At 39.7% G+C, this 17,184-nt stretch overlaps 1 protein-coding gene across 1 annotated transcript in view; it reads right to left on the reverse strand.

Annotated features, from left to right (window-relative positions):
- The window catches only part of LOC107724634 (cyclic AMP-dependent transcription factor ATF-6 beta-like), a 19,581-nt gene extending 11,829 nt beyond the window's left edge, over positions 1–7,752 (reverse strand). Inside the window, exons 1-8 of the mRNA XM_016533632.1 lie at positions 7,464–7,752; positions 6,121–6,188; positions 5,493–5,571; positions 5,010–5,069; positions 4,708–4,790; positions 4,348–4,504; positions 3,475–3,633; positions 1,465–1,628 (exon numbers count right to left, since the gene is read on the reverse strand). Coding sequence (XP_016389118.1) covers positions 1,465–1,628; positions 3,475–3,633; positions 4,348–4,504; positions 4,708–4,790; positions 5,010–5,069; positions 5,493–5,571; positions 6,121–6,188; positions 7,464–7,542 — 849 coding nt within the window. The 5' untranslated portion in view covers positions 7,543–7,752. The remainder of the gene's footprint in view (positions 1–1,464; positions 1,629–3,474; positions 3,634–4,347; positions 4,505–4,707; positions 4,791–5,009; positions 5,070–5,492; positions 5,572–6,120; positions 6,189–7,463) is intronic.
- Between the last annotated feature and the right edge of the window lie 9,432 nt (positions 7,753–17,184).

Here is a 17,184-nt window from a genome sequence, read left to right on the forward strand (position 1 = left end):
GCGAATTGTTTTTCTTTTGCTCTTTTTGATTAACATTATTTACATAAGAAATGCACGGATCCGTTATACTGATGTACATTTGATATTTTCTTTACTGTTTACATTCACTTAAAACAACCGACTGTGCTTACAAGGATACTTGTCAAGACAGCCATTGGTATTCACCTGCTGTCTGAGAAGGCTATCTGTTTGTCGCGGTGCGCATAGAAACGCTTTATCACAGCGCGTGCGTACCGCATTGAGATGTCTTGGGCTTAAATGGTTTAAAATTACTTTAATGTTTAAACTGACAAGACTTAAAACACGTGAGAATGAAAAACTTTCTTGAGGAAGCAGCACTGGCCTGATCGTTAAGATAGTTTTGGGGGGCTAAGGTGACAGATAGGGGGGCTGAAACCCACCTAAAAAGGGTTTAGAACCGCCCCTGGTATAGCGTGCGTAATTATACTGAAACATAAATATATAACCAGTTTACCTGATTCAATGTGATGGCTGAGCCTGTTTCTGAGATAACAACATGCCAATCCGTGGTTGGATTTCCGACATGGCTAACCGTAAATCATCTTACACTGTCAATAAGCATGACTGATACTCGAGCCAACTCTGCTCTAACTGTCGACTAGCAGTGGGAGTCAGATTGCCCCCTAGTGGATGGCTAAAGATTTGCTAACTCATATTCATAAATCCTCAAGGTCGCCTCTGGCTTGCTTAGTTGGAAACACTTAATTTCCAGCGATATCGTCGACTTGATTGCACAGATGTTATTTAAACTGAACTGAGCTGGATGATGACATCACTGAATTCAATGATGAACTGCCTTTAACTGAAAATTAGTGTTTACTATTGTCACTTTGCATTATTGACACAATATTTTCCTAATTAATTCTGTACAGTTGCTTTGACACGATCTGTATTGTTAAAAGCGCTATATAAATAAAGGCGACTTGACATTTAATATATGATTATTTAATATATGATTAACACTGAGACAGATCTATATTAAGACCTACTGAAAAGCATGGTTAATCTAATATAATGTTACACGTCAGATTTTTCCCCAACTATTAACTAAACGTTCATGTAAGACATAACAGATTATGTTTGTATGAATCTCGCCAAGGCATATTTCAGCAGCAGGAGCAGTCGTCCAGAAGTGAGCAGAGAAAAAGGTACTCCTCTCAGAAAACGTATCAATAAAGATCATTTTAGGTGTTTAATTACTATTTGGAGCATTGGGATCTCTAGAAGATGAAGAATTAACTCATTTTTGTGAAAACCTCAAATTCGACCACCACTGACTTTTTTCACTTCTTTTGCTTGTAGCTCAAAATTAGACCGTGCGCATTCACACTCATGTTGCCAGCACGGCTCACATTTTCTCTTCTGAACAGAAATCTTGTTGCACAGTGAGCAAAAGATCTGATCATTGAATGAAGTAACTCCACATGTTCTGCAGTCACTCACGTTGATGTCAGCACAGCTGTTTCCGGGCAGGCTGGACGCTGGGATGATGGGTTTGCTGGGGGGCGGGGCTGACGGGCTGGTGCAGTGAGGCATGCTGGGAGACAAAGGCTCCATTTTAACAATAGCGGGAGCAGAAGCCAGACACACGGACTGAGACAGAACCACTGCAGGAGACAAACAGATAACATGCTGGTTATCATGTATCTGCTACAGAAGCAGTGCTGGCAGCAACGACACTAACTTCATTATATTTGAGAAGTGTGACAATAAAACACATACTATCAGCACTAAATTGCATATTTGGGCTCAGTTTGGGCCTGTTTTTCCTTCTTGAGTTGAGCTTTATAATCTCACTACATCGTCATTACTGATGTGCGCAGGATTATTTCACGCACACTTTATTTCACTCAAATATTACTGAAAGGTAAAAAAAAAGTTATGTGAACTCAATAAGTGATTATTTTGAGCAGAACTCAAATGGAAAGATTTACAGCAGATTTCTAGCTCCCAGCATGCTTTGCTTCAGAGTCTGCAAGGAGAGTAAACGTTGAAATTAAATGTTATTTTATGCGTTTTTGCACAAGATTAAAGGGGTCATATGATGCGATTTCAATTTTTGCTTTCTCTTTAGAGTGTTACAAGCTCTTGGTGCATAAAGAAGATCTGTAAAGTTGCAAAGACTAAAGTCTCAAATCCAAAGAGATATTCTTTACATCTCTCTTTAAATGAATCAGCATTTTTGAACGTGTAGTTGAATGAACGGTTTATAGATTTACTCAAAGACAGTCCCTTTCCACCACCTTGTGGTGCAGCAATCTAACTGCACTGACTGACAGCCCGTCTAGAACACGCAGGTGGAAATATCAATAGAAAGTCTCTTGTCCAGTCGGATTCGAGGATCAGAACGAACTGTTATACATATAGGGGGGGGCATTCTACATTGAACAACAATCTCCATTGACTTTGTATTGTGGGAAGCTGCCTCCTTGTCGTTTCTGAACAATGTCTAAAAGCTGCTGTGTGACGAGGTGTACAGTAAACAATCTAAAAAACCCAGAACTACGTTTTTACAAGCTGTCCACCCCAAAAAATGAGCGTTTAAGGACACAAATAGTTGTAGATGTCAGGGTATCTCACGTTGGGCCATACAGTTGGATAATTTCTCAAACAAAAGGAAGGTACGGAAAAGGGGCACTGACTTAGACCAATAAAGTTTAGTTTCTCAATATATCTCCTCCTCTCAGGTTCACATCGAGTGGTGAAATAATCCTTTGACATGGTTAACAATGAATGATTCCTGTCGCCGACGTTTCTCTCCAGTGGGCGCAGTTCTCAGAGTAATATGACACATTGTGCTCTACTTTTGTGTCCTAAACGCTCGTTTTTTTGGGTCGACAGCTTGTAAAAACGTAGTTCTGGGTTTTTTAGCTTGTTTACTGTACACCTTGTCACACAGCAGCTTTTAGACATTGCTCTGTTTTTTGTTATAAGTCAGAAATGACAAGGAGGCAGCTTCCCGCAATACAAAGTCAATGGAGAGCGTTGGATAGTTTTCCCCCCGGTGGGCGTGGTCTTCAGATTATGATGCGTGTCGCTCTATCTCTATGTTCCCGGGGGCGGGGCTTATGAACATTTCTGGGTTTGAGATGTCACAAACCCGGGAAGTAACTTGTTGTAATTCCTATGAGCCATTTTTGTAGGCATTAAATTGACATAATTTTAAAAGACGATATCTCCATTTGCACTGAACTTTCAGCATCATAACTTTGCAGATAATGTTTATGCCCAAACAGCAACATTACACACTAATGTTAAAAAAGTGAAATCACAATCAACCAGCCCTTTAAGAAGAGGACGGACCAAAGCATGTTAAGACAATCTCTATACTACTTTGTGAATAGCATTGGTGTTTGCTAATGCAGTGATAGTCTCTTGCTTTCTAAGCTTTGAGGCAGTGTTTCCTCCACTGAAAGGCGTTGGGTGTGTTCCTGTGGAGGCGGCGGATCTCACCCGGCGTGATGTTCTGCTCGATGGCTGGGACGGGGATGCTCTGCAGGAGGAGAGCTTTGGCCGGACTGCTGCTCTGAGCCACACACACCGGTTTGGGCTGGATCAGAGGCTTACTGCTCAGAATGCTGCTGGCCTTCAGCGTCGCTGCGGAGGAGAGCACTGAACACACACACACGCTAAACATTAGCTGACAGACCTCTGGTCATTACTGACAGAAAACATTCTCCAATCACATTCAGTACACACTCAAGAACCAATGACATGTGGCAACCAAAGGCATGGCAGACAGTCTTCAGTGAATGACGACTTTGGGTCTGTTCTTCAGTGTGTGAATCTGAAGAATCTGAATAGAGGTCAAGTCAAACAAGCTCCTTTTAAGACACTTTTATGAGTCTGACAGGCCCTGGTAACTCTATGGAAATAATCAGATAAGACATTCATCAAGTGCTTTCAGTATTTTAATTTGCATAAAGTTTATTTCCTGCTGCGTTTGCTCTTGCAGAACATTCAAACAAATATGAGAGAACACGGCAATCTAGAGGAACAGGAACAGAACTCAGTTACAGTGACAGTAAGAGTCATGTTACTCAGAACAATCTCTTACACCGGAGAGAGTCACCCGTCCTGTTTGCTCACTTTAAACCAGCAGCAGGCAGTGTGAGAGAGAGAGAGTGTGTGTGTGAGAGAGTTAGCAGACCTGTGGTTTATGTGTCGAGGCTGCTGAGAGTGTGTGTGTGTGTGTGTGTGTGAGTGAGCAGACCTGTGGTTTGTGTGTCGAGGCTGCTGAGAGTGTATGTGTGGGTGTGTGTGTGTGTGTGTGTGTGTGAGGGTGAGAGTGCGTGTGTGCGTGTGTGAGTGAGTGTGAGAGCACACCTGTGGTGTGTGTGTCGAGGCTGCTGAGAGTGTGTGGCTGTATGGTCCGAGGCTGATGTGGAGCAGTGATGCTGGCGAGGGTCACCTCCACACTGGTCAGCGGCGGCAGCACGTCTCCACACATGTACGGTGGAGTGGGCGGGTTCTCGCTCTTCACCTGAGAAACAGAAGTGAAGACAGGAAGAGTCCTAATGTTTGCTCAGCTGCACTGAAACAACACTAATGACATATGCATACTCCCGTCATGGTTTAACTCCCGGAAATATTTCATTTACTGTATCATCTGAATCATAAGAGCACTGTTTCACAGCCTGCAGAAGAGCTGCACTGTCTGGAGTCACAGGGACAGGCTGTACACACCTGAGGCTCAGGTAAAGATGGGATGGAGCTGTCAGAGGTCAGAGACGACGCAGGTGACGGAGGTTCAGTCTTCACCTGGAAAACTACGACACACACACACACAACTTACTCATGCCTTTCACCAGAGTTTCATCTGAAACAAGACTGCGGCAAAACTCACTGTCTGAAAACCAAATCATCTATAATCATCATCTAATCATCTACAACAATTTCAATGCATTAATTAAAATAATAATAATCCTGAACAGATCCTACTTACAAAAAAACACTAGACGGGGAAGCATGCAGACAGGGTCACTTACACATGTCCACTGACAGAGGTTGTGTTATCGTCATTTCATCCTTCATGACTGACACTTCACCTACAAACAAAGACACAGCACACACAGTGAGGGATCAGGTTATTATTTATTATTTTTTATCAAGTAGAGAAACACAGCCTGGTATACAGTAGCAGTTGCTGAGCTCTAAGCATCAGCATTCAATCATTAAACACAAATGTTTGCAGGTCAGAGTCCTTCTGAAAAAAGCCAATAAACTGCACTCTCCGTGTGTGCGCGCCTACAGTAAAAACGTCCTGTTTATGGGTGTTTATGAGCTGAATAATGCCAAAGATTGTCATATTTATAAGCAAAAATGAAAAATGAGCTCCCTACCTGACACTGTAGAGTTCTCTTGAATTTCTCTAATATTGTCTTTGCTAATAAAGAGCCTTAGACTCTGCTGAACTAGAGGAACAATCATGAGAACTGCATTATAAAGCAGACGAGGTGCTGGCGTCCCACCTGTGAAGGGGTTCTCCAGGTTCTTCCATGGTGCAGTGGGGTTATCAGGGTCCAGCGTGAGGACAAGATCACGGTCCAGCTGACAGACAGACAGAGACACTCAGACACATCACTTGACCAGCAAACAAACACTACATTAGACTTATTATGCTGTATTTTTAGGACAGTATTTTCTGGAGTCTGTCGCTAATGGCAATAAAATATCGTAGCTGTTCAGGCTATTTGTGACCCTGGAGCACAAAACCACTCATAAGGGTCACTCTTTTGAAATTGAGATTTACACATCATCTGAATAAATAATATTGCCATTGATGTATGGTTTGTTAGGATAGGACAATATTTGGCCGAGATACAACTAATTGAAAGGTTCAAAAAAATCAAAATATTAAGAAAATCATCTTTAAAGTTGTCCAAATGAAGTTCTTAGCAATGCATATTACTAATCAAAAATTAAGTTTTGATATATAGACAGTAGGAAATTTACTAAATGTGACAGCCGGACTACTTCAAACTCAAACACAGACGTCACACACTTATTCCCAGCAGCGTGCGTGTGCGTGTGTGTGTGTGTGTGTGTGTGTGTGTGTGGAGTGTGTGTGTGTGTGTGTGTGTTGAGTTATGAACGTACCGATGTGTCATATTTCAGTTCTCCGGTGAAATCCTCCTCCATATCCTCACACTGATACAGACAGGCATCTGACAGACACACAGACACACACAGATTATGTAAATATAATAGCAAGGGAACATGAAGCTTCGAGAGCCAGAGGGTGTCAACTCTATGAAATGGATAACCAGGGTAAATTGTAGTTATTGTTTTCTGGGAAACATCTTTGTTTTAAGTGTTTTATGTAGCTTCTGAAGGGCAGAGCCACAACCTAATCTTTAAAATATAATCTTTAAACAAAATTAGAAAAATGTACACATCCTTATCAAAAGTTTATAAGCTTTAAAAGCTCTTAATGCACGGAGCATGAACATTTGTGGATTTTCGTAGCGGTTGCGTTCGAGTCCCTCGGCTGTCCTCAGTGTGTGAAGACGGATCTCAGAGTCCTACAGTCACAGCTGGAAAGAGTTTGAATAAACTGAAGATGCTGGAAAACCAAAGCAAGACCTGAAGGATTTTCCTGAAGAACAGCGGGCCGTTGAACTGCTCGAGACAAACAAGAAACTCACAAACAACTCTCACAAAACACAAAAACAGTCACCGACCACTGACTCAACAGTATTCAAGGCTATGTAACCATTTAGTAGATTCTGCTATTTGTTTTGTAGACTGCATGTAACCAGCTGTTATTTGCAATATGCTGAGATATTGCTCATCCTCCACACAGTCCACTCCTACATCAGTCCTGACTCAGACCCTGTCCTTTCACAGCACCCTAACAATGTGTTCCGAGCGGGAATGAAATCGAGACGCATGTAACAGAAGATCTCAGGCCTCCAGGTGCTGCTGCTTCTGTATCGTTCCCAGGGACAGGACAGGGTTCAGAGCAGCTGCTGCGGAAACCCATCAGACGAATGACACTATTGATACATGTTTACATTTGACAGGCTGCTTTACTAACACTCTTCCATACAGTTAAGAATTCGTAAAAGGATAACAATTAGTTTTGTAAGACACTGAGCGTCCACTCAGAACACCCTAGCAACCACACAGCATACCTAATCAAACCGCATAGCAACGCCCAGGCAACCGCCCACAAACCCCGAGCTAGCAGCACTTCTCCAGCAGCTACAGCTACTAATGATCTGTAGCAAATCATGTAATGCACACATTCATATAGTGAGGAAGCATCAGGAAACTCTGATTCATAGATTTTCACATAATTACATTTGATTGTAGTTACAAAAATATAAAAGGGGAGATTGTATTTCGGGGAGACATGCGCACACTAACACTAGCCGGATCCGGAGTGACTCCCCTCACACTGACTGTCAACCATCCACCGAGCCGTTAACGTTACTCACCCCAGTCCGCGCTGGTCAGCAGGTTATCGGCGCAGAAGCGACTGTCCAGCTCAGACAGCAGCAGCTCCGCGGTCATCATCACTGACTGTCTCTCTCTCACACACACACTCAGCGGGAAATCACAGCGGCGGGGCCGATTCTACCTCGAGCGGCGCGCGGTCACGTCCATCGGTTAGTGAAGCACCGAAACCGTGAAGCAGATCACTAAATCTGACCGATCGCTTTTGTTTAACGGTTTTAGCTCGCCATTCCGCACCGTCGCTCGACTGACACACAGACAAGGAAACGCATTTCCTTAACAAGCCCCGCCTCTTTGTGTTCCGATCAGCCAATGGGAACGTAGAACAGAAAATTGGCAGGGCGGTTGGCCTCTCGAAACCCAGAACGCATGCTATTGGATGACCGATGAGCCAATGGTGTGATTTTCTCGCAGGAAGGCGGGCTGTTCTGCTGCAGAAGCCAGTAAAAACAGGCTTTGGCGATTGACGGTATTATTGACCAATGAAGTTATGCACAATGTGACCCCATCTACACCGCGCCTTTGTTCCGGTGTTATTGTTTTCGTGCCTAATTTCTACTTTTGCAAAAAAGTGTGGTTCCGTCATTTACATTAGAAATGACTTTGAATTCAGCAGCTATTAGTTTATTATAAAGATGTTTGTGGAAAGTTCTTGAATCTGTAGCTCTTGCACAACTTACAAGCGGGCCATGTAAGGATACCTCGATTGTCACGTGGAGTCGAGCATGAGAACAGAGAGCCAGAGGTGCGTTCAAGTCATGTCGGATAGATCGTATTTACGCCACCACAAAGTCGTTATTACGAGAGGGAAACTCGAAATTTTCGAGGGAAACACGGCGTAATCGATGGATGCAAAGTCTGTAGTTGACAAATTAGTTTAAATTGATAGTTTAGTTGTCCTATAAACTTAAATTGGTCATGTTCTTGTTACGCAGCTAGTTAATGAAATCCAAGTAAAAAAATGCAGACCCTGTTGTATTTTCTTGTAATTTATTAAAAGAAGGTACACCGCCATCTTGTGCCGACTAAACTGACTTGAACGCACCTGATGTCGTAATTACGACTTGTCAACTCGTAAGTACGAACGTCCCAGGAGGACTTGAACGGAGCTGATTTTACACCAGCTTCCCCCAAAACTGCATTCAGGGGACCCAGAAAGGATTTGAAATCCTAGCCCACTTCCTAAAGAGGCTTACATGTCACTGCAGATCATTTTGGTAGTGTATGTCACGAGTCAGTGTATATATATAGCATAGAGAACTGCAACCATGTCTATTTGCTCAGTCACATATTCTCTAAGTAGGTGCCTCTTGAGTAAATACTTCAAAACAACATGTGGCACTTAAGACTCTTGGTGGAAGTAATGGTAGTAGGTCATCAGGTGTTTTTCACCCACTGTTTTATGAATAGTGAATTTGGACATACTACTCATTCCATGTATTGCTAAAATAAATAAAACATGCCTTTTTATTTCAAGTTAATAATAGAAGAGCTGTGTTTAAGTTGTATGCAGCAGTGACTGGAATTTGTAACCATTTTACTAAAAATGAACTAATCTCTATAAGACAAGAGTTAAAATGTTAAATTTTCAATGTCTAAATTTAACAACAACATCCTCATATGCAATCCTCAATCATATTCTGAATTAGTAAATTCGGGCAACCATGGTGGGTAACACTGACAATAAATTAATAAATTATGTTCAGTCACCGGTTGTTCGTGTAAGCCAAATCTGCACAGATTTACTGCAAGTCCTCTTCTCTTCCTTAAATTAATATGTATTAAACATATCATAACTGTGCATCATCTGTGCATATCTGAGCATCACTAAGCAACACCTGACAGCTCCAGCTGCAATCGAGCCTCTAAAGGAATAACGAAGACTCAACTAACAATAATCGTGTGGCGATACTTGCCTTAAAAGGAAAGTGTCACCAAGCAACGAAGAAGCACAAGGAAATAAAATTAGGAGTTTCAGTGCCAAGTGGCTTGTGTATGACTCTACAAATAATGTCACATATGATTTCAGATACAGACTGTTTGTAATCAAATGTTAGCCAAGTTATATTAGCCAGTGTAAGCTCGAAAATACTGGCAAAATACTTGTTTATCAGTGTGTGTGTGTGTGTGTGTGTTTTGTATGTATTTACATGTAGCTATGTAAACATATTAACTTCAGCTGTTCAGTTCAGAGTTGGGCATTGAAAATTGATTCCAATTCTGGAATTGTATGTTATAAAATTATAAATTTGACTGCTTATTGCTTCCTGTATGCTCATTTTCATACAAATCAGCTTTTTTTTTTTTCACACGCCATCTGTGAGGATCCGACCTGCAGAATCTTCCTTGCTATTTTATGTTATGTAACATCAGTCCCGATGGACCGCAGAAAATGCTCTGAAGTGTGACTAAACTTTGCGAAGTCAGAAGCCGAAAAAGCCAAGTGTAATATGTGTGGCAAGCTAATTTGCTGCAAAAGAGGTGTCACCGGAGGTGTCAAAATGTTTTGCAAAAAGAGAAAGAATATGAATATGTTTGATATCTACACATTGGAATAGAAAGTGAGATTCTATAAAAATCGGAATCGATAGGCAGAGTCAGAAGTGCAGTTGGAATCAATAAAATTCAAATTAGACCAAACCCTAATTAACTCTTACTTGTGTCATTTTAGGCTTGACAGTCAGAAAGGTCTAGAAAAGTTCTTCATGCACAGCATATTGGAGGAAGAGAGAGGAATGTTAAGGGAGAGTGTTTCCACTCCAAAATTCATCCGAGTGATGACAGATGGATCTGCAGACTATTATTGAAGAAGAGATGTGTACCTGAGGACTGCAAAGCCTGGGCAGGTCAGGGTTACATTTGTTGGTGTTCAGGCAGTCTCTGGCCAAACACCATAAACTTTATTGAAGAACTAATTAGCATTATGTCAAGGGAGTAGTGAAGACAAACGTGTGGCCATATAGACTGGAGCTGCAGCGATGACTGGTGACAGGAACAATGTGTTTCAAGAACCTGGGGAGACTGGTCTTATGTGCTGATTGGTTTTATTCCCATACCTGTTCAGGTTTCTCCTTGTACACTGGTAAGTTGGGCATTTTCTCAAATATAGCACAGAACTCCATCGACTCTGAAGTTTGTGCTTTTCTTCAGAAACACTCTATCACCAAGATGTCTAAGATGTCTATCTAGAAACTCACTCTTTTGTCATATGCTTTCTTTTTACTCAAGTGCACTTTGTTTGAAACCTCTGACGCAAGTTGATAAGCTTTGTTTATATCCCTTTTCAGCTTGGCAGCAAACTGAGAATATTGTCTTTCCTCTATTCCATCGGCAGGAATGGATTCTCATGGTACAGCCATAGTGCACCAAGCGTCCACTAAGATCTTGGCTACATCAGATGCATTGGTCCATTGCCAGTAATCTGGTGCATTGGCCCATCTTTAGTGCAATGTGTTTTATGAGTAACGCACTTCCCACAAATCTTGATGTATTGTTCCACATCACAAGTCATTTTGGCCAGGTAGAACCTACACCTGACAAGATCAGTGGTCGTTCTATGCCCAGATTACCCATTTCATCATGTGACAACTTCACACAGACTCTCTGAAGGGAAACTTCTTCTCCAGAGAGTGTTTTACTGTTTCTGTAAAACAAACCGTCCTTCATTATGAGTCTATTCTGCCTCAACTCAGAATTCACTTTTACCTCAGTAGTGCACTTTCAGTGCTTCAAAGCTTCAATTGCGTGTCTCAGAACATTACTCTTGTGGGCTTTGACCAACTCAGGCATGGATTTCTGCTCCAAGAAGACATAGCTCAGTTGAGCACAAAAGCCTACACAGCAAGCTCCAAGTCGCTTGGCCAGGTTTCGGGACAGCAAATGCACATCAATATTGTTCTTGTCTGGCCTGTACAACACATCAAAGTCACATGAGGTTGGGCATTAGCCAGTGATGTCCAGTCAGTGGCATTAAGCTTTGCAGTGGTAAGAACACATGTGATTCGATTATTGTCATTACATATGGTGAATTTGTCTCCATCCATTTATCCATGACTGCCGAGTTCATTGAAAGAAATTCCAACTGGTGGATAGGATATCTCTTCTCTGAATTGCTCAGTTTTCTAATTGCAAATAATATAGGCTGCAGACTGGAGAAATGCCCCTGATATAATACAACGCCTAGCCCTTTTAGACTGGCATCTGCATGCAAGATGTAGGGTTTGTAGGAGTCTGCAAAGACTGGGACAATAGCGAGACACTGAATAATTTGGTGAAAAGCATCCATGCAAGACTGATTCCACCTGTCTCCGAAAGGTTCAGACTCTTTCAGGTAGGTATTGGATTAGTCTTTGCAAAGCTTTTTACCTTGTTGAGTGGGTGCATGACCGCCAAGCCATACCATCCAGGAGACAAAGACAAGGAGCCAGGACCTCAATGCAGACCTTAGCTTTGTCTCATGACCAACATTTATTTCCAAAGTCTGCACAATGTCCACCCCAGCACTTTCTTTACACAGCCGGGCCAAGCTCTTGAAAAGGCTTATATTGGTGCCCAGAATAACCAGGGTTTGGTAGCATATGCCAAATAAGGGAAAACTGGACTTAAGCCCGATGGGGTGGATGGGAGTGTCAGACAGATGCCATTTGTACCAGGCTTCAAAAAAGACTGTAACTTGCGAGGTACTGTCTAGCAAGACTTCACATGCCTGTCCGTTCACTTTCAAGTGGACAACAGAAGTTGGGCCAACCCTTATCTGGTTACGCTATCTTAGATTTTCTGCCAATTCTTAACAGACTCCGACCCTGTACTTTTTATGAGACTTATTGATTTGTCCACCTAATATGAATTTTTGAAGAATAGGAGGATGAAAGAAGAAGAGAGGGGAAACAGGATGCCTGTCATTATTGAATCATATTAAATGCAGATTTCATCCATCCATTCTCTAAACCACTTGTACTCTGTAGGGTGACGGGAATGCTGGCGTATTTCCCAGTGTCTCGGCCATGGGCGGGGAAACACCCTGGATGGGTGGCATGTCCGTCACAGGGCTCACACACATTCACATGCACACATGCCTCCATGCATTGGATTTGTTGGTTAAGGCAACACCTTGAACTCTGTCATGTTCCTCAAACCATTCCTGAAGAGTTTCCGCAGTGTGTCAGGGTGCATTATCCTATAGAAAGAGGCCACTGCCATCAGGAACACAGCTGCCATGAAAGACTTACAAGGTTTTTAGGTAGGTGTCAAAGTGAATGCTAAAACTGACCCCTTGGGCTACACAGCCCTATACACAAGCAAACTGTGATGCCACCCCTTGAGATTTGCCATTATGTTATGAATATTATTCACTTCACCTGTCTGTAGTTTTAATGTTGTGGCTGATCTGTGTAGATGGAAAGAAAGTAACCAAAAACTGATGGCAGACTCATTTCAGATTTTTACTTATGAAAATAGTCTCAAGTGTGTCAGAATGAGCTTCAACAAAGAAGCAAAAAAGCCACTAGAGAGAAATAATGAGAGTAGACATTGCTTCATCTACTAAGAACTAACCTACTTTATGCTGTTGCCTCTCTGGAAAAGTACTTGTCTCTATCTGTTAAAATTCCTCTGTTTTCCACCGCAGTGTTTCTGGGGATCACAGAACGGCACGTTTTGCATGTCTCCCTGTATCTGACAGCTGCTGGATAAATATTGTTCATGATTCTAAACTGATTTTAGGTGAAATCGGCCATTTAAGTTAATTACATTTGTTCAGCCATTCTCCAAAACGCTTATCCTATGTAAGGACACAGAGATGCTGGAGCTAATGCTTACAAATGTCATTAAACTTCTAATTAATATAATCATGCACATTTAACAGATGTTATTCAATGATTAAAAGCTTGTGTTAATGCACAACACGTTTGCTGCTGTTGAGGTGTGATACAGGTAAGGTTAGGCTCAGGTTTGGTGTATGGTTAGGTTAAAGGTTAGTTAAGGGGTCAACAAGTGTACAGGGGTCAATTGGATTACTATAAGGGAACATGATTCAATCTGTTTATATTGCATTGTTTTGATAAATGATAAATTAAGTAATTTCTTTGAGTTTTTTCCCCTCCTGTTGATGTATGATTCAAATATTATGTTTAATGATACACAATAGTATAGTAATATAAGTGTTGAGGTAATAAATATATGTTTTGCACCCAAATTGCAATATGTCTTTAGCAAGCATTGAGCTATAACTAATCACCCTTTACACAAACATTGTTACAGTAGCTAAAAGTCCAGTGCCAATAAAGATACTAAAAACATAATAAATGTTTATAAACATTTACAAATGATGAATAGTCTCCACTTTAGATTGAGTACTGCAAAAACATGAACAAATGATTAATGAATGATTTGTAAATATGTGAAAATGGGGTAAATTCTGGTCATTTGGGATACTTTTTGCCATCAAAATAACTGTTCATAAAGGTACTAATGATTAGTAAATGTTTATAAACATTTACAATTGATGAATAGTTTCCACTTTATATTGGGTACTGCAAGAACATTAACAAGTAATTAATAAATGATTTAAGATGTGAAAATAGTAGAATATATGACCTTTACAGACTGTGATGAGTTAATGATTATATTAACATGAATAGTTTGTGAAGTTCTTACAATTAATAATTAAGCTATATTTTCACAACATTTGTAAATGTAAAAATGAGCATTAGCTAATATGTGAACTGAAGTTTAATGACATTTATAAGCTTTCAAAAGTACATTAACAAATAAACTTGTAATCATTGCGTAATCTCTGTTAAAATCTTTTGTAGATTTTTAAAACGCATTGAAAGTTTAATGACATTTGTAAACATTAACGAATGACCAGTTAAGCATTATATAATGTTTGTTAATGATTTATTAATGAAGCTTTTAATCATTGTAAACCATCTGTCAAAATAATTTGAAATTTTTTTTTTTAAATCCATGATCATATGAATTGAAAGTTTAATGACATTCATAAGCATTTCAATTTATATTAAATAATGATCTGTTAATAATTTGGTAATGTTGAATAAGTTCATTAGTTAACATTAACAAGCACATTATCTCATATTTAGATATGTGAATATATATTAAGTAATGATGAGTTAAACATTATATAATGTTTGTTAATGATTTATTAATAATGAATGGAACTGAAGTTTAATGACATTTATAAGCTTTCAAAAGTACATTAACAAATAAACTTGTAATCATTGCGTAATCTCTGTTAAAATCTTTTGTAGATTTTTAAAACGCATTGAAAGTTTAATGACATTTGTAAACATTAACTAATGAGCACATTATCTCATATTTCTAGACATTTGAATATATATTAAGTAATGATTAGTTAAACATTATTTATTGTTTGTTAATGATTTATTAATGGATTATAAAGCGTTCCAGCCTTGGTAAAAATTAGTGTTTACTGTACTTCTTATAGGTCTTGCATAATGTGAGTGAAAATGAATTTGTGTTTTGGTGTCTGATGGTGTTGACACAGAATAAGCGATGGCAAGGTAAGAAGCACATTTTGATAAAAAAGAGAAAAGTTGGGAGGTTGAATCAAAGCATAGCTCAGTAGCTTAGTATGCATAAGACATAAATGTAGTTTCATTTGTCTGAGTACAAGCTTTGATTTTTTTCAGTACTGCACTCTGTTTTGTCCCACTGCTCAAGAGACAGTGTGGTGACAAAACCTTCCTAATCTCCCGCTGAGACCCATACTTCCAGAAAGGGTGGATGATCAGAATTGTTGAGATGGAGATCTCTGGTAGTGAACTGAATGGCTTGCAGGTTATGTCATATATTTTCAGTTTCAAACATCTTCCAGTAGATGGTGACAGTGATGTGACACACTGGAAGAGTTGTGTTGAACTTCCCCCATTCACATGCAGTTTTGATGACTTTATTATTGTTCTAAAATGTGAACAAAAATAGAAATAATAAAGAATGAACCAGTGTCCAAATGTTTGATTGTTTTGCATATATGTGTATATTGTGTTATTTTCTATTGTTTCAGACGTGAAATCATTCACACATTTTCCGTGATGGAGCTAATGCTTTGACATGACACAGCTCACTTCTAACATTGGGCTTCTAAAGTTGTGTCACTTCCCTGTTTCTTTTTCTTTTTCCATTTCTTTAGCCCTGTGTTGTAGATAAGTTCTTGTAAATTCAGTTGACAACAATATAATTAAGTCAGATGTTTTAGTTTTTATGTCTGTCTTATTTTTTGCCTTAAAGGACAACTTTAGTACAAAATGAAGCAACTTACCCGCTGCAAGCCAAGGATCATATATATTTAGATACATTGTACTCCATCTTCATCAAATAACAGATCCTACTGCATGCAAAGGTGCTGAAAGTTTCATCTTAATAATCATTTCTATGTTGTGTAAAAGTGTGGCTGTAGTATTGTGGTGCAGCGTCAACATTATTGTCTGTTATTCCCAGATGCAGTAAGTCTGAAGCAGACAGACATCCATCCCTTCATCAGCAGTTACTCAGAGGAAAGCTAACATGTTTTACATGAGAACGACCTCTACTGACCACGCTCCATGACACTGACATTCACTGCATTTCAGTATAAACACATCACTAAAAACATTGTACTATACAATATCTTTTAAAAGAAGAAAACCTGTGTGAACTTGAATCTGTAACGTGTTTAATACATCAGGGTAAAGAACCTCACAGTGACGCCAGATGATTACAGGCATTGCAAATATGGTGTGAATCTGAGAAAAGGTGCTGCAATAATTTTTTTAAATTATTTTACAGAGGATGTTGTTTTGATATTTTGTATCTAATGCAATAACATTCATGTTAAATCTGATTTAAGTATCCAAAATGGCTGGGGCTTACAAAACGTCTTGTTCATGTCTTTGCAGCTTCATTAGAAGAGAAAGATACAGAGTGATGCTGAAACGCTTGTCATTTCTGTCAGCTGGGAATGTAAGTGAGATGCTGTTGCTCTATCAAATGTTACTTTTCATTCCAAAACAGTTGACACTTTTGATCTGGAACATCATGAATCATTTGGTCATTTGAGAAAAGACACAAAATTTTACATTTTCTATTAGTACAAGTAGTTCAAATTGTATAAACATAATTCATGAGGTTGCAGTAGTGTCTGTCTTTATGTCAGGGCAAATTTCATCATATGACAATTTCTTCCATCTTGTTACTGATATACTTGATTTTTCCAGAGCTCTCGACTCAATTCATGCAATTCATGACACCATTCCTTCCACACACACACACACACACACTATATGGAGTGCCACAAGGATCTGTCCTAGGTCCTCTGCTATTTTCGATATACATGTTGCCCCTTGGTAATATTATTAGAAAATATGGGATTAGTTTCCACTGTTATGCCGATGATACTCAACTATATATCTCAACAAGACCAGATGAAACTTCTAAATTATCTAAGCTAACAGAATGTGTTAAAAATGTAAAAGACTGTATGACCAATAATTTTCTCCTATTAAACTCAGATAAGACAGAGATATTACTTATTGGACCAAAAAACACTCACACACACACACACACACACACACACACACACACACACTCTCTCTCTCTCTAAAACACACACCCAAGAAGGAAGCTTTTGGGATCAAGTGGAAAGAGAGAGACAGTCTAGTCAGTCATATGAACACTGGACTGGTT

The sequence above is a fragment of the Sinocyclocheilus rhinocerous genome, unplaced genomic scaffold (genome assembly GCF_001515625.1).
Source record: "Sinocyclocheilus rhinocerous isolate Xijiao unplaced genomic scaffold, SAMN03320098_v1.1 scaffold2440, whole genome shotgun sequence".
Classification (NCBI taxonomy): domain Eukaryota; kingdom Metazoa; phylum Chordata; class Actinopteri; order Cypriniformes; family Cyprinidae; genus Sinocyclocheilus; species Sinocyclocheilus rhinocerous.